The sequence below is a fragment of the Coregonus lavaretus genome (genome assembly GCF_964263955.1).
Source record: "Coregonus lavaretus genome assembly, contig: HAP1_SCAFFOLD_8558, whole genome shotgun sequence".
NCBI classification, from domain to species: Eukaryota; Metazoa; Chordata; class Actinopteri; order Salmoniformes; family Salmonidae; genus Coregonus; species Coregonus lavaretus.
Window position 1 is genome coordinate 1,340 of NW_028165383.1, and position 18,298 is coordinate 19,637.

Consider the following 18,298-nt stretch of genomic DNA (forward strand, 5'->3'; position numbering starts at 1 on the left):
TTACGGATAGTCCTGAATGAATCATGAATAATGATGAGTGAGAAAGTTACAGACTCACAAATACCATACCCCCAAGACATGCTAACCTCTCACCATTACAATAACAGGGGAGGTTAGCATTTTTGTGGTGGGGTATGATATTTATGCCTCTGTAACTTTCTCACTCATCATTATTCATGATTCATTCAGGATTATCCTTAATCATAGTAGTATCCACATTAATGTAGAAGTGTTTAGAAACATATTATGGGACCAAATACTTCACTTTTTACTACTTTAATACACATAGAAGTTGGTCCTCCATTATGTACAAAAAGAGTTGTAATTGCTAAACCGTAGTTTCAAATCCAAAGTGCTGGAGTACAGAGCCAAAACAACAACAAATGTGTCACTGTCCCAATACTTTTGGAGCTCACTGTATACGTATATAATTATATAACTCTCTGTCTCTGTTTAGGTTCCTCTTCTAGGCCTATAACAACACTCACAGTACGGTCATGTCTAGCGTCATCTACGACGGGAACAAATCCGACCATAACTGCACCAATGTGGACAACCTGATGAAACGCTACTACCTGCCAGTCATGTACAGTGTCATTTTCGCTGTAGGGCTGCTGGGTAACGTCACCTCCATCGCAATCTACCTGGCCAAGCTACGACCCTGGAAGTCCAGCAGTATCATCATGGTCAACCTGGCGTTGACGGATCTTCTGTATGTCCTGAGTCTGCCTTTCCTGGTCTACTACTATACCCACGGTGATTCCTGGACCCTGGGCGAGTTCATGTGTCGCTTTGTGCGTTTCAGTTTCCACTTTAACCTATATGGTAGTATACTGTTTCTCACCTGTTTGGCTGTGTTTCGATATGTCGTGGTGGCACATCCTCTGAGGGCAGCGCAGGTGCAGCAGAAGAGGTGGGGTATCGTGGCGTGCGCCACGGTCTGGGCTATAGCCGCGGCGGAGATAGTGCCCATGCTCACCATGATCACCATGGAGAAGCGAAACAACAAGAGCACCTGTTTGGACTTTGCTAGCAACGACCCGACTGTTCTGTGGTGGTACGGCTGGCTGCTGACCGTGCTGGGCTACCTGCTGCCCCTAGTGGTGGTGGTGGTTTGTTACTCCAGTATCGTCCGGAAACTAGCCAAGGGGCCCCAAACCCACAGCCCTCGCCGGGTGCGGGCACGCCGCCTCACCGTAGTGATCCTGGTGGTGTTTGTGGTGTGCTTCCTGCCCTACCACGTCCTGAGGATACTAAGAGTAGACACCAGGAGGAAGCCCGAGACGTCATGTATGGTGGAGCACTGGGTCCACGCCGCTTATATCCTGTCCAGGCCCATAGCGGGGCTCAACACCTTCTTTAACCTCGCTCTGTACACCCTGGCTGGGGACAACTTCCAGCAGGCCTTCCTCAGAGTGTTCCACTGGGGCCGCTGGTGGACCAAGGCCAGGACTCACCTCAAACTCAGCCTGGCTGTCGTCAGTAAGCCCAGTAACACAGCTTCAACCGAAAGGACAGCAGCCACGGATATGGACATCCATAGACATGAAATATAATACAGTGTTCTGTTTCATTCTGTGTGGACATTACTACCATGGCAATATATTGTCCTACAATTAAGCAATAAGCCCCGAGGGGGCCTTATTGCTTAATATACCTAAGGGCTATTCTTAAGCATGACGCGACTCGAAGTGCCTGGATACAGCCCTTAGCCGTAGTATATTGTCCATATACCACAAACCCCCGAGGTGTCTTATCGCTATTATAAACTGGTTACTAATGTAATTAGAGCTGTAAAAATACATGTTTTGTCATACCCGTGGTATACGGTCTGATCTACCACGGCTTTCAGCCAATCGGCATTCAGTGCTCGAACCACCCAGTTTATAATATTGTATATACTGTACTGTGATCCTGTAAATAGAAAACCTTTTATCAGATTTTATTATACACCAATATGAGGTTTACAACATTGATGTGGTTTCTATAAAAATATTAGATAATTGTAAAGAGTGACTTTATATCTACTGTATACTCTAATTGATATTGCCATATCAGTTCATTATAAATAGATGTTTAACAATCAACATTTAACAAATCAATATCCGTCTCAGAGCTCAGTGGGTATTTGATGCATTGTATTAAGCACCTACTTAATGCAAGCAACAATGAAATGAGAGTCTAGGAATAAGGAACACATTGGCTGGGGGGAACGATTTCCTGCTGTTAAGTGACATCTATTTTTCATCTTACAATCACAGGACCACTTCCTAATAAGGAAACTGATAGTAAACTGTATCATCATGCTTTTCCTCTGAAGCCTATTTACTATAATACATTATTCATCCAATTTAATTTCAACTAATTTCATCATTTGATAAAATCAAATAGTTAACAAACTAGTGTCAGATTAGTGGTGCTTAAATGTTTATTTGAGGCTGTACTATTGAGTCCCACATCAAAGGGTGGTAATGTCCACTGTTTACCCTACATTGTGGGAACCCAGACCTCACTTCAGATTCAATGCTGAAAGCAAGTAACTAATGCAAAGAAACACTTGAGTGAACTCTCTGACAGTAAAGAAGACCTCTGTATAGTATCTTGCTATCTGAACACTATGAGAACAATAAAGAGGTGTGGCTAGAATGGAAGCTTGAATATGAATATAAATTAGTAGGCCTATGCGTGCAACAAGTTCCTCCTGTCTCTAGTTGCACTTGATTGTTGGCTATAGTTTCTTCTCAACCTTTCAATCTCTTCCTCTACCGTTCCAGTAAACATTGTTGAAAAGCTCCTTTGGTGACATTTTGTGAATTCCCCACGTCAACTTGATAACCTCACAGATTACATATCATTAGAAGCAGTGTTATGCATGTGAGCCTTTTGAGAATGTGCAGGTGTATGCCAACATGAGCATGCGGTCTCCTATCATAGTATCTACTGTCATTCTTATGTACAGGGGTACAGATCTTTGGCAATGATGTCGTTCTTCACTGTGATGTGGACGCACATGGACGTATGTGCACATACAGTAACGACGTGATTGCAGCTTAGTGATTTATTCTGTGGTCAGTGTACTCCCAGGCTAGTCAGGGGATGTGTCCCAAATGGCACCCTATTCCCGATAGTGCACTACTTTTGACTACAGCCTGGTCAAAAGGAGTGCACTAAATATAAGGAATAGGGTACCATTTGGGAGGCATATAGGGAATAGTGCTGTGTTTCACACTGACTGGGAACCAGGAAATAAAAATAATAATATGCCATTTAGCAGACGCTTTTATCCAAAGCGACTTACAGTCATGCGTGCCAAACATTTTTGTGTATGGGTGGTAGAAATTGTTTCTGTCTGGCAAACCCTTTACAGGGTGTGATCTCTTCCTTCCTCCACACCTCCCTTTCTATTCCGCATATTTTCATGTTTCTCGATGAAACACTTGTCTTTCGATCAGCACACGCCTTTCCCATGGGAGTCAACTGGAATTCAAGTCGACAAAGCCTCTGTTTTTACAGGTGTCTCTACAGACCACAGCTACTTTCTATTTCTAATTCCCAAACATCAATTCTACATAATATGTTGAGTATGACATACGTGTTCCAATTATAAGGACTCCATGTGGTTCAGGGCTGTCTGCATTTCATTTCAATGTATATTTAAGGTAAATTAGTGAACCTGAACCACCGGAACGACCCATTTCTATCAACAGTGAGAGATCTTCCTTAGAAAATAGGAGTGACAGGGTTGTTTGTTCTTTAGAACTGATGTCACCAAATGATTCTACTGAGTGCCATGTGTCATATCCCTTTATGCGTCACTAACCATGTCACAGTGCTTGCTCATGTAAATTATTCTAAAAGTAAAAGATCTCCTATGGTCAGAACAAGTGTCATTTGGGGAAGCGGTGGACTTGACACTCAGGTTAATTTAGGTCTGAATTCTTTCAACAATGGATTTCTACTGGGATCCTACTGCTTTCAAAAAAAGCTTCACATTCTAAGTGTTATTCACAGTAGTGCATGGTAATAGTTATGGAGAAAAACAACGTATCTCACTGTTACTGGGTTGACTTGATAAGAAGTAATGATGGTTGTACAATTATTGACCTCAATGAGTCTCTCTTCTCTCTCTCCTACTGCGATAGCAATTAGATAGCCTGAGAACTGCAGCTGGGCTGAAAAGAGGCTATTTTGGGGTAAGAACACACTGACTTCCTCCTCCTCCTCTCCCTCCTCCTCCTCCCCTCCCTCCTCCTCCTCCTCCATACATAGATCACTGGTTCTGTTCTCTCTTCATCACATCACATACTCTCTCCAGCCTCCCTGGTGTGTAGAAATCCCCAGAGTGACTATGTACCCAGATGAAGGAGAAAGGCATTAAGATAGCCTACTCTTTATTGTGCTGTGTTGGAGTCAAGCTCAATCGCACTTTAAACACTCCGTTTCACCCTGAACTGCCTGTAACCACAACTAATGGCTAAAGGCTGCTCTACACCACCATGATGTAAGAGAACATTAATTGGTTCAGACAGCCAGCCTATTGTCCCCCCCCCCCCGGAGTTTATTTCTAGAGTTCCATCATACAGTGAGTGTGTGTGTGTGTGTGTGTCTACGTGTGCGTGTTTGTGTGTGTGTGTGTGTGCGTGCGTGCGTGTGTGTGTGTGGATTTGACAGGGAAAGCGTGCAAAGAGAAGTGGATGTCATTGTTCTTTGTTCACAATGTGAACAGGGCAGAAAAAAGGACATGTTTTGGAAAGCTTGGAAATCAGTGGTATGCTGCGTACATTTATTGAACAGCTTTCCTACAGGTGAATGTGTTGAATACCATCATACTGTACATATTAACTCATAGTTGGAAAGCAAACTTACAAGGTAAACTAATACAAGTCCTGTCCTAAATAACCAAAGTATGGGAGGGGTTAATGAATCATTTATTGTGTTATTACTATCATATCTTACTGTAGATATCATGAGCAAGTCCAGAGAGAGAACCTAGGTTGCAAAGCTACCGGTAATTCACCAAAGTTACCGGAGTTTTCAGTAATTAACATGTCATCTATGGTAACTTTGGTCATTTACTCGAATAACTAAAAAGCTAGATATTCATATATGTATACATTTTTTATATCTGTGACTGGTTCAAGAGAAAATAGCCTAATTAATGAAAAAAAAGCATCTAATCAAGAATGGCATTATTTTTCATTTAACACTACAACTCTTCCAACTATTGACTTTTTTTCACAACTGTCACCAGTTTGGCGCCAAAACATTTACAACAAAGAGATAGTAAAATAAATAAAAGTGTGTAAAAATATATAAAGGTGTTTAATGCTGAAACCCTCATATTAAACACCAATGGTATTCAAGTTGATGGTTTATATCAGGATAATATTTTACAGGTTTTCCATTCAATTTCTTATTTTAGAATCATCTTATTTCATTTTATACATTTTACATGTGATAAGGCCAAATAGAGGGCCATAGATTATTACAGACACCTGTGATAATATGAAGTACCCAAAATGGCCAGTAGATGTCATCTGGTAAAATACAAAAAGAAAGCTATCAAAATTCTGGTAGTTTACTGGTACACTTCAAAAGTATCTGTTAATATACCCTCCCTTTGCAACCCTAAGCGAACCACATTACTTTTAAAGAATCCTGAGGCGCTCATTTTGATTATGTACAGTCCCATGGAGATTCTGATAAAATCTTGTTGAATGTCCATTTGACACCCTAGAGTTGTTCACTTACTTTGAAGGACAGACACAATAAACTCTGCATGAGAAGAAACAAAAGTTGACCACATCATAATACATAGTAATAATAAATACACCCATCTGAAAGATTAAGACACCATTGGGCAGCCCAAGGCAGAGAGAGAGAGAGAGAGGGAGCGAGAGAGAGAGAGAGAGAGAGAGAGAGAGAGAGCGAAACTGACAGGAAGTACTAGTCCTAGCATGGGTGTTACGGCCTCACCATCTCACCACCTGGCTGCTGTAGTCCTCTGTGGTGGCCACACCTCCCACCTCCTCCCCCTCTATCTCCCTCTCCTCCTCCTCCCTCCTGGATTTGGAGATGGGGGCTCTGTGCTGATGTAGCCGCTCCCTTTCCTCCTGCCTCTCCTGCCTCCTCCTCAGCCTCTGCTCCCGGTGCTGTGTCTGGCGGCTGTACTGGTACCTCCGGAGGAACAGCTCCTTGGCGTACTCGTACAGCTCCATGTCCAGGGCGTTGAGCCCCTCGATGCGCCGCCGCAGAGCCCCCTCCCCCACCCCCACGCTGGCTGCCCGCGTGCTGTTGATCTGCGTGAAAGCCTGGATGAAGCGCAGGCCGAACGTCCGCTCAAACAGGTACTGCGTCTTGCGCTGGAACTCGGTCAGGCCGTAGAAGGCCATGTTGCGGAGGTTGTTCTTGGCGCTGGCTAGTAGGACGCGGCCGCGCTCCCGTTCGGCGCCGGCGGTAAAGGAGGAGACGTTGTAGCAGCCCACCAGGCTGAGGTCGGCCAGCATGCGGACCTGCCGGTTGTTGGCCAGGTTGGACGGGCAGTCCATGAAGTTGGTCAGGGTGACCCCGGTCCAGTCGTCGCCACTGTAGCAGGCGGGCAGTTCGTCCTGGGTGGGAGAGCGGCCGTCACACATGTGCAGGGCTGTCTTCCAGGTGGCGCCGCGTTGCACGTGCTTCCACTCGCTCAGGTAGCGGGAGACAGGGTCCCTCAGCATGGTGATGTAGTAGAAGTTCCTGCAGCAGCAAAGACAGAAAGAGACGTTAGTTTCAATACAATTCCTCCAATCTGTTATGACAGAACTGGGAGAGTTTGAGAGAGTGAGACTGGCACACGTCTTTCACTTTCACTCCCTCTATCTAACACTCACTGATGAGATAGATGGTGGCAATGAGCTATAATTATTTGACCACGTGAGAGAAAAAAAAAGGTGGAAATGGGTTGATGAAAAGAGTGAAGAAAATATCATATTTCTCACTTTTAAAAATAGCCAGCTTTAGAAGATAGGAAACTCTAATAACGTTCTCTCTAAACAGTGATCCTAATGAGCTGAGAGCACAGTGGGCTATCTCATTTCTAATGCGGAATAATAGTGAAGAGATATTTCTCATCTTATTGCTAGGCCTCCCTATCTCCTGAATATTCATACCTTGGTACCTTCCTTTCACTACATAACAAATAGCTACATTTAAGTAGCCTGTTTCATTGCGCTCTACTGTACTTCTTCAGAAAATTATCAACTTATCGAACATCCAATCCCTAGAGGATTCCTTCTAAATCAAAAAGGGGAATATAGGCTAAAGATGAGAGTTTAGTCAGAGAGATCCCCTACTATGTATATAGAATCACTTCTTCTAATACAGATCAACCCACACTGCAGTATTTTCTACATTTTCCCGTAGTCAAATAAAGTAGGGGAACCGTTTTGGGCACTGGAAGAAATAGTAGCCCCCCTCACAGGTAGCGATGGGAGTTTGAGAATTGAGATCAAGACTAAAACCTTGAAAGCTGCAGCTATACGGCAGAATAAACATCTTGTATGGAGTCAGACTGTTTCAAACACAGCTGCTCCTTGTTTTCACTTAGAGATTCTTACCTGCGAGCTGCTAGAGATTTATACCTTATGAATGTTTCATGGCCCATGAGAAGTGGGTAGGAAAACAGTTGAGACTGCCAGAGGAGACAAAGCATCACAAAGCATTCACTTGTTCTGAATCAGATGTGAATACTTGATGGAGAAGGAACAGACACTTTATAAGATAGATACCATAGTCAACACTGAATTGCTTAAATTTTGCCTGAACAGAAACTGAATTGCTTGAACAGGATTTTCTCAATGGTGAGCAATGGCGTTGAGTAGTCAGAGTATGTCAGATGTTGTCTCTATATTGATGAACATATATTGATTTCTACCAAAACTTAGGGCCAATTAAGAAAAGTTAAATGTCAGTCTGCACCGCTGAAGTGGTAATAATGGCTCTGTAACTGCCATTTAAAGAACCGTCTGACTGTTGACCTTTTGGTGCGAGGGACACACACCACCCTCAAAGGTAATTAGGAGATTATTGTCAGGTGGCAGACTACCATCGACCGAGATTTTAATGTGTCAGCAGAAATAGATCCTAACAAAGTCTTTGCTCATGACACACGCGCGAGCTTGCGCGCTTGCGCACACGCACACACACACACACATACACACAGACTCACAAACATGCACACACCCACTCCAAGCCGTAATGGATATCCGACCACGGCACAGGCTGTAAATGAATTAAACTGGCAGCTTTGATACACTGAGAGTGTGGGGAGAGATGGACACACTCCCAGAGCTGTACAGAGAGATGGACACACACTCCCCAGAGCTGTACAGAGAGATGGACACACACACCCAGAGCTGTACAGAGAGATGGACACACACTCCCAGAGCTGTACAGAGAGATGGACACACTCCCAGAGCTGTACAGAGAGATGGACACACACTCCCAGAGCTGTACAGAGAGATGGACACACACTCCCAGAGCTGTACAGAGAGATGGACACACACTCCCAGAGCTGTACAGAGCTGTACAGAGAGATGGACACACACTCCCAGAGCTGTACAGAGAGATGGACACACTCCCAGAGCTGCTGCCTACACACTGTTTCTGGGAAGAGGGCATTTTAGACCTCAATCACATATAGATGTAGGATCTTTATTTGATCACTCTTTTGTTGCTGAGAATTTTCCTGCACCGCAGGAAATGCAGATGAGCTTTGTGATTTACAGAAATTCACTGAAAACCCGCACTAACACAAGGTTATATTAACAGTATTTAACTTTTCATGTAACCTAATTTTGACCAGCTAATAGCCAAACCCCCGTTCAACCAACATTATGGACTAAACGTTCAAATCCTGTTGCTGCAGGATTATTCTGCTGTGACAATACTGGTCCAATTAAGATCCTACATCTGGGCTGCTAACATATTCCATGTGCACAAAAAGCTTATTTCTCTTCAAATTTGTGCACAAATTTGTTTACATCCCTGTTAGTGAGCATTTCTCCTTTGCCAAGATAATCCATCCACCTGACATTACACAGCTGCACCTTGTGCTAGGGACAATCAAAGGCCACTCTAAAATGTGCAGTTTTGACACAAAACACAATGCCACAGATGTCTCAAGTTTTGAGGGAGCGTGCAAATGGCATGCTGACTGCAGGAATGTCCACCAGAGCTGTTGTCAGAGAATTGAATGTTCATTTCTCTACCATAAGCCGCCTCCAACGTCGTTTTAGAGAATTTGGCAGTACGTCCAACCGGCCTCACAACCGCAGAACACGTGTAACCATGCCAGCCCAGGACCTCCATATCCAGCTTCTTCACCTGCGGGATCCTCTTAGACCAGCCACCGGGACTGATGAAATTGAGTATTTCTGTCTGTAATAAAGTCCTTCTGATTGGCTGGGCTCCACAGTGGGTGGGCCTATTCCCTCCCAAGCCCACCCATGGCTGCGCCCCTGCCAACTCATGTGAAATCTATAGATTAAGGCCTAATGAATATATTTCAATTGACTGGTTTCCTTATATGAACTGTAACTCAGTTAAATTGTTGAAATTGTTGCATGTTGCGTTTATATTTTGTTCAGTATACTTGTTTCATTTCTACAGCACAGATAGAATTCCAATCACTTGAAGCTGACTGTTTAACGCCAAATAGTATATACTCTGTATGCTACATACATATATTATGGTCCCTTATAAATGACACTCAAACACTGCTTAGGGTCCACCTGCACATGGTGACAAAAAGAGAGTTTACATTTTAGTCATTTAGCAGACGCTCTTATCCAGAGCGACTTACAGTTAGTGAGTGCATACATTATTTTTTTCTTTTTCATACTGGCCCACCGTGGGACTCGAACCCACAACCCTGGCGTTGCAAACGCCATGCTCTACCAACTGAGCTACATCCCTGCCGGCCATTCCCTCCCCTACCCTGGACGACGCTTGGCCAATTGTGCGCCGCCCAATGGGTCTCCCGGTCGCGGCCGGCTACGACAATTTAGCTGGCAGCCACATTGGATGAGTCACCAACAATGGTTTCCAATCATTTCTACCAAACTAAAATGGGACATCATACCAACTAAACATTGTCATCACATGTAGCCCTTTCCTGCAGTCAAATGACCTAGTGGCCTCATGGGTGGAATGTTATTCATATTTTTCATAATTTCATAATTAATAAACATTCTTCTTTTTTTTAACACAGAAAATCTGATGGGTTTCTGTCAAACGGTTTTTATATTTTTCAGTATTCCATTATGTATATAAAGTGTAATATTGGGATGCAAACTCAAAATGTAATACATTTCAACTCTATATCTGACATGGTACAGGTGTCTTCTTTTTAAAGACCATAACCATGTGTGTATACGTTGGTCTCAAAGTAGATGTATTTAAGACTACCAAGAAACACTCTGTGTGACCCTTATTCAGGCCACTGCAGTAAAAGGTTAAACACTACAGGTAGATGGACAGATATAGCTTACCATCCTCAAATCCATACTTTAACCCTGACCTTAGATCACCGTCTACACTACAACTCCCTCCCACTGTTTAAACAGCTGTAGCGGGTTGCTACTCCTCTAATGAATATCTGTGATTTCTATTGGCTTTCCATAATGTAATGAGACAACTCTGATGCTATTAGTGAGACTGGAGGACTGATTCTTTCTGATGACTTCATTGAGAAACAAACGACTATTCCCACAGGGCTCAATCAGAGAAGTGCAGGCAAATTAGCCCAGCTCCTCTCTGTGTTGCTCTCACAAAATCCCTGTGTAACTTCAATTCAAGTTGTGTTGCAACAAGGAATATGAACATGTATTGTAAGAAGCTGCTATCGTTTAATCTTTATAACCATGCAGTCACTCATATTTATTGAGATAAAATAGTCAACCAAGCTATATAGGGCAAGTAAGTAAATGAGCAACAATGTAATTCATAATAATAATAATAATAACTACATAATCATTTTCATTCAGAAGAACACCCCTCCTCATCTTCTGGCATGTTCAATGCAATGGCTGTGCCCTATGGGCCTTGATCAAAAGTAGTGCATTGTATAGGGAATAGGGTGCCATTTCAGATGCATCCAATGTCTACAGTCCGACACAGTGGCAGAGAGAGGCCTCTATCCACCCTAATAAGATGAGTGCCTCTCAATCATTCATAACTGACCATTTCAACAGTGCATAGAAACACTCTGAGCACTCTGGACAAGCACTCAATACTGCCCTGCCAGGACTCCCAGTGTCTGTCTGATGGATGGTTGAATAAAGATAAGTGGTCAAAGATAAAAAAACGAAATGGGAGAAGTTGGCTTATGACATTAAACAGGGCTTGAGTTGTATCCACTGGCCTTTAGTAAACTATATAGTGTCTGCAGTGTCTGCTGACCTTTTTGACACATTTCTCTAGTTTAGAAATGTCTGAGGGAAACAGAGGGTGTTATGGGTACTTGGGCCCAGGATAGTCAGGAAGATACTTGGACCCAAACTCATATCATACAAAAATACAACTCTAAGAAAACAGCATGCTGATATATCAGACAAAGCACTCAATGACTAACTTAAATGAATGGATTCAAAAATTAGAATCTTTCAATTTAAATTATTATATAAAATTCTTGCTACCAATAGAATGTTATTTATATGGGGGATACAATCTTCCCAGCTCTGCAGATTTTGCTGCGAAGAGACAGAATCATTAGATCATTTGTTTTGGTACTGTCCATTTGTAGCTTGTTTTTGGACACAGGTCCAGGAATGGCTAAAGGATTGCAATATTTACCTGGAGCTAACCTTGCAGATAGCATTACTGGGTGATCTGAAAAGTCATAGTCAATCGATCAATAATATAATAATACTTTTAGCAAAATTTTTTATTTTTAATTCACAATCTGTAGAAACAATGAGAATAGAAAGGTTCAGAGGTTCAAAGGTTCATTTTTGTAAAACATCACAGTACAGTTGAAATATCTATGGCAAATAGAAATCCTATATGGATGGTGTTAAGAGATACAGTGGGGGAAAAACATATTTAGTCAGCCACTAATTGTGCAAGTTCTCCCACTTAAAAAGATGAGAGAGGCCTGTAATTTTGATCATAGGTACACGTCAACTATGACAGACAAATTGAGGAAAGAAAATCCAGAAAATCACATTGTAGGATTTGTAATGAATTTATTTGCAAATTATGGTGGAAAATAAGTATTTGGTCACCTACAAACAAGCAAGATTTCTGGCTCTCACAGACCTGTAACTTCTTCTTTAAGAGGCTCCTCTGTCCTCCACTCGTTACCTGTATTAATGGCACCTGTTTAAACTTGTTATCAGTATAAAAGACACCTGTCCACAACCTCAAACAGTCACACTCCAAACTCCACTATGGCCAAGACCAAAGAGCTGTCAAAGGACACCAGAAACAACATTGTAGACCTGCACCAGGCTGGGAAGACTGAATCTGCAATAGGTAAGCATCTTGGTTTGAAGAAATCAACTGCGGGAGCAATTATTAGGAAATGGAAGACATACAAGACCACTGATAATCTCCCTCGATCTGGGGCTCCACGCAAGATCTCACCCCGTGGGGTCAAAATGATCACAAGAACGGTGAGCAAAAATCCCAGAAACACAAGGGAGGACCTAGTGAATGACCTGCAGAGAGCTGGGACCAAAGTAACAAAGCCTACCATCAGTAACACACTACGCCACCAGGGACTCAAATCCTGCAGTGCCAGACGTGTCCCCCTGCTTAAGCCAGTACATGTCCAGGCCCGTCTGAAGTTTGCTATAGTGCATTTGGATGATCCAGAAGAGGATTGGGAGAATGTCATATGGTCAGATGAAACCAAAATAGAACTTTTTGGTAAAAACTCAACTCGTCGTGTTTGGAGGACAAAGAATGCTGAGTTGCATCCAAAGAACACCATACCTACTGTGAAGCATGGGGGTGGAAACATCATGCTTTGGGGCTGTTTTTCTGCAAAGGGACCAGGACGACTGATCCGTGTAAAGGAAAGAATGAATGGGGCCATGTATCGTGAGATTTTGAGTGAAAACCTCCTTCCATCAGCAAGGGCATTGAAGATGAAACGTGGCTGGGTCTTTCAGCATGACAATGATCCCAAACACACCGCCCGGGCAACGAAGGAGTGGCTTCGTAAGAAGTATTTCAAGGTCCTGGAGTGGCCTAGCCAGTCTCCAGATCTCAACAACCTAGAAAATCTTTGGAGGGAGTTGAAAGTCCGTGTTGCCCAGCGACAGCCCCAAAACATCACTGCTCTAGAGGAGATCTGCATGGAGGAATGGGCCAAAATACCAGCAACAGTGTGTGAAAACCTTGTGAAGACTTACAGAAAACGTTTGACCTGTGTCATTGCCAACAAAGGGTATATAACAAAGTATTGAGAAACTTTTGTTATTGACCAAATACTTATTTTCCACCATAATTTGCAAATAAATTCATAAAAAATCCTACAATGTGATTTTCTGGATTTATTTTCCTCATTTTGTCTGTCATAGTTGACGTGTACCTATGATGAAAATTACAGGCCTCTCTCATCTTTTTAAGTGGGAGAACTTGCACAATTGGTGGCTGACTAAATACTTTTTTCTCCACTGTAGATGGGAGGTGTTGAATGGAGCTGAAGGATTGGACTAATAACAACTAACAACAAAATAATAACAACATAACTAATAATGTAAGCATACTGTGTCCATAATAAGTATATAGGTTGTATGTTGGGAGCTTTTGGGAAAGATCACAGTTAGAAAGATATGGGATATAGAAGCAAATTGGATGGACATCATGAAAATGATCGGAGAGGTTGAGAGTAGAGGAAGTTCAGAAGAAAAAAACAAACAAAATGTAATTACTGTAAAATTGACTGTGTCCATAAAATTTAGTAAGTATAAGCTGGAAGTAGAGGCCTAAGCATTGTTGTTCACTAGTTTACCCCAAGTATGGAAAGGGTGGCGGGGTTGGAAAGTAATAAAGGGGAATATATATATAAAAAACATGGGGGATTGGAAGTGATGCAGACAATTACATTGATGGAAGTTACAATCTATCTGCAATATTAAGCTGATCTACAATATTAAACAAAAAAAAACTTAAATGAATGGATGGGACACTTAAAACAGGAACAATAGTTGTTGAAACACCTTGTATTCCCATAGAAATATAATTCTATTTCTATGTCTATGCCCCCCTTATGGCCTGATCTCCAAGTCTCCTTCAGCTGCAGTGCAGACAGCCTCTCATTGATTTCCCTGAGTGTGTGGGGCGAACTTGACACTCTTGCTGTCTCCCCCTTGCCTCCCCTCACCTCTCCCTCACTTGCTTAGGCTTTCAAGGAACTCACGCCGTAGAGGAAATGAGGAACATGGGATCAATATTTACCAAGACAATTCTCATGCATTCACCTGTATTGTGGATAGGCTACATCTTGACTTACCGAGTTTATCAACAGAGATTTACCATTCAAATGAATTATTACCATTATGTAGTTAGATTGGTAAACAAAAAAATGTCTAATTGATTGTATGATTGTATAATTGATTAATTAATGCATACATGGCTGTCTCTGAAATATGTTGATATAAAAGTAATGCACTCAAAAGATGCCCAACGATTTAACAGAGCAGTAGCTGAGTTTATCTGTCTGGATCAGGTGCCATTCTGTGGCATTGGTTAATATGCCTTCTTTTTTTGCCGTGGGATCATTTTGGTATCGTTTTGGTATCGAGTGTCGTGATGGTATCGGGTATTGTAATACTAAACCTGGTATTGACGTCAAAATTATGGTATCGTGACAAAACTAGTTCAGTGTTGCTTGCCTCAAAGCGAACATAGAAGTAATTTTGGTCATCTGGTAGGCTCGCGTCACTGGGCAGCTCGTGGCTTGGTTTACCTTCATAATCTGTGATAGTTTGCAAAACCTGCCACATCCGACGAGCGTCAGAGCCGGTTTAGTAAGATTCGATCTTAGTCCTGTATTGACGCTTCACCTGTTTGATGGCTTGTCTGCGGCCGTAGCCGGATTGCTTATAAGCTTCCGGATTTGAGTCCTGCTTCTTGAAAGCGGCAGCTCTAGCCTTTAGCTCAGTGCGAATGTTGCCTGTAATCCATGGGTTCAGGTTGGGATATGTACGTACGGTCACTGTGGGGACGACGTCGTCGATACACTTACTAATGAAGGCGGTGACCAATGTGGTAAACTCCTCAATGTTATTAGATGAATCCCGGAACATATTCCAGTCTGTGCTAGGGAAACAGTCTTGTAGCTTAGCATCTGCTTCATCGGACCACTTCTGTATTGAGCGCATCACTGGTACTTCCTGTTTGAGTTTTTGCTTGTAAGCAGGAATCTGGAGGATAGTTTTGGTCAGATTTGCCAAAGGTAGGGCGGGGGAGAGCCTTGTACGCATTTCTGTGTGTGGAGTAAAGGTGATGTAGAGTTTTGTTGCATCTAGTTGCACAGGTGACATGCTGGTTAACATGAGGTAAAACTAATTTCTGTTTCCCTGCATTAAAATCACCAGCCACGAGAAGCGCCGCCTCTGTATGTACATTTTCTTGTTTGCTTTTGGCCCTATACAGCTCGTTGAGTGCAGTCTTAGTGACAGCATCGGTTTGTGGTGGCAAATAGATAGCTATGAAAAATATAGATGAAAACTCTCTTGGTAAATAGTATGGTCTGCAGATTATCATGAGGTATTCTAACTCAGGCAAACAAAAACGTGAGACTCCTTAACATTAAAGATTAATTAAAGATCATGCACCAGCTGTTGTTAACAAAGAGACACTCCCCTTCCCCCTTCCCCTTACCCATGTCCTTGTTCAGCCACAACTCTGAGAAACATAGAATATTACAGTTCGTCAGCTTGTTCTCTAGTGACTGCACGTTCGCCAATAGAACAGAGGGTAGAGGCGGTTTATTTGCTCGTCAACATAATCTCGTCAGGATGGCGGCTCATCTGCCTGTCTTGCGCTGTCACTTCCTCTTTCTCGAGTCCCAGGGATTAGCGCCTGGTCCGGAGTAAGCAGCAAGTCCAGAGCTGCCAACTCATTGAAGTATAAATTGTCATCCAAATCGAGGTTAGTGGTCGCTGTTCTGATGTCCAGAAGCTGTTTTCGGTCATAGGAAATGATGGCGTTATGTACAAAGAAAGTTACGATCAGCGTAAAAAAACACACAACAAAGCAGAATTGGTCAGGAGCCCGTAAAACAGCTGCTATCCACTGCAGCGCCATCTCTTCCTCTCCTGCTGTGTTGACTGTTGTAAATCTGTGCACTAAATCCCCCTATAGGAAGTTTGACCAAACTGACACTACTGTCTGTGATTCCAATCCAATGAGGTGAATAAGTCCATCAGACACTGACCTGGTACTTGTTTACTAGCGTTCTTACCCTACCCTTACTTCCGCCATATTGTGTGATACAGGTAGATAAGAGGTTTGAAAGAGGTGGATGTTTCTACTTGACACTGAAGCTAGGGTGTTGATGGTTCTCGAGGAGTGTACCACACAACCAGTGCAAATCCAATTCAAAGGTGTCACTAACACCACACTGAAGCTACAGTACATTCACCCACATAGGCTACACGAGGCGTTCCAATTTTCCATCTTCACAATAACCCAATCGGTTGTCCTATTCCCAACCTTAACACCCTCAAACACTCTCCAACACCTCTTTCTGGTGTGTGAATTAGTTTCCCTGCAGGAGACCCAGAGGGTGTGAGTGTGTGACCTCCATCTCCCCAGCCCCCCTGCAGGAGGGGGGAATTTCCTGTAGGAAATGGAGGTTGTGTCCTTTAACCATGCCGAGTGTCGTGTTTGTATCAAGCACGTTGTGATTGGTAGAGGCAGCAGGCCAATGGTGTTGGACAAGAACTAGTAAGATAGAGAGAGATGCGAATGAAGACATATCAGGGATAACCACTAACCAACTGATCACTAACCAACAATTAACCATTTACCATGAACCATTAACCAACTAACCAACCACTGGTATTGTTACTATACTTAGTGGCAGATTCGTTCAATACTTACTGTAGGGGCCTGAAAGATTGTCAAAACAGGGAACTGAACATAACATATAAAATCACATCGCCTAAACATTTATTTCAGAATATTAGAACGTCAGCATGGGTGTTATATTAGTGTGGGAAATGATCAGATGGGATTCAGATCATCAGTGTGTCCATTGAGCCAGAGCCATGTGGAGCTGTGTGACTACTGCCAGCAGACAGACTGTAGGAGATATCCTCCACAGTCTGGTCTGGAGATCTGCTTACAGTTTTTCTCAATTGCTAAAACACAATTTCTGAAACCTTGCTCCATTTCCTGAAAACATTAAACACAAAACCTCATCTTCAAGCACTATTTACAAAACCTCTGACTCCTCTCGTAAAATGAAACATTCGCCTCAAAACAGTTTTACCTGTGTTCAAAATCAAACACTGCTCTCAAATCATAAACAAAGTGATCAAAATGATATACACTCTCAAGCAGTCAGTAAACGATACACCGAAAAATAGAAAACACATTCTTCGAAACATACAGTTCTCAGGGAGAAGTACATTTTTAATCTCAAAACAAATTTCATATTTTTCCGTCATTGACTTTTGATGAACGAAAACATGTTCTATCATAGTAGCTCAAAATTGATCAGAAATTACTACTCTGCTTTGCTCTTTGCAATTTAGGTTTTTTGTTCTTCCTCCTCCTTGTACCCCTATTTTTACAGTACTGTACCCTGCATCTCACAAACTTGTCCTTTGTCTCTGTGATACTGTAATGCTTGTTCTTTATTGATATGAACCTGCAACCAGTCAAAATCTATTGAGCAGTCAGTACTGTTAACAAATGGAAAGCACAATGTTCAGGGCCATACAATTTCTCCATTGTACAGTATACACCCTACAATGCACTGTACTACAGTATACAATACTAAAAGCGACAAAAATCTAAGGAGTAAACGTGATCAATGTGCTTCATCCTGTTACGATGGAGGACACGGTCAATTGTGGAAATGCTCACACTGTCGATTCCCTGGAAGTGTGTGTTGTCTTGTATCACTCATTCCTGGATTTCTCTGAGTCGTATTGCATTATCTTGAAGGACCATGCCAACTATAATGGCCTCTTGCTCCCGAGTGAATATAGCTGTCCTTCCACCTGCATGTGGCAGCCTTGCAATTCTACAAAAAGTAGTTCTGCAGTTACAAAACATATTCATGCAGTACAATACA

General features: G+C 42.5%; 2 protein-coding genes across 4 annotated transcripts; one reads left to right on the forward strand and one right to left on the reverse strand.

Annotated features, from left to right (window-relative positions):
* Positions 1-497: 497 nt before the first annotated feature.
* On the forward strand, positions 498-1,556 carry LOC311115914 (2-oxoglutarate receptor 1-like; the record flags this gene model as incomplete). The annotated part of the gene is made up of 1 exon (XM_084191037.1): positions 498-1,556. The coding sequence occupies one exon, from the start codon at positions 498-500 to the stop codon at positions 1,554-1,556; it is 1,059 nt and encodes a 352-aa protein (XP_084047163.1).
* Positions 1,557-4,763: 3,207 nt separating this feature from the next.
* On the reverse strand, positions 4,764-15,363 carry LOC311115912 (heparan-sulfate 6-O-sulfotransferase 3-B-like). Of its 3 annotated transcripts, none has more exons than XM_084191034.1 (2): positions 14,957-15,363; positions 4,764-6,735 (listed from the first exon to the last, which is right to left on the reverse strand). In XM_084191034.1, exon 2 carries the CDS (start codon positions 6,714-6,716, stop codon positions 5,973-5,975), a length of 744 nt encoding a protein of 247 aa, XP_084047160.1. In that variant the 5' UTR covers positions 6,717-6,735; positions 14,957-15,363; the 3' UTR covers positions 4,764-5,972. The 3 variants fall into 3 exon arrangements, with proteins under 3 accessions (XP_084047160.1, XP_084047161.1, XP_084047162.1); XM_084191035.1 differs by having other exon boundaries at positions 15,054-15,355; XM_084191036.1 differs by having other exon boundaries at positions 4,770-6,735; positions 15,201-15,362.
* Positions 15,364-18,298: the final 2,935 nt, after the last annotated feature.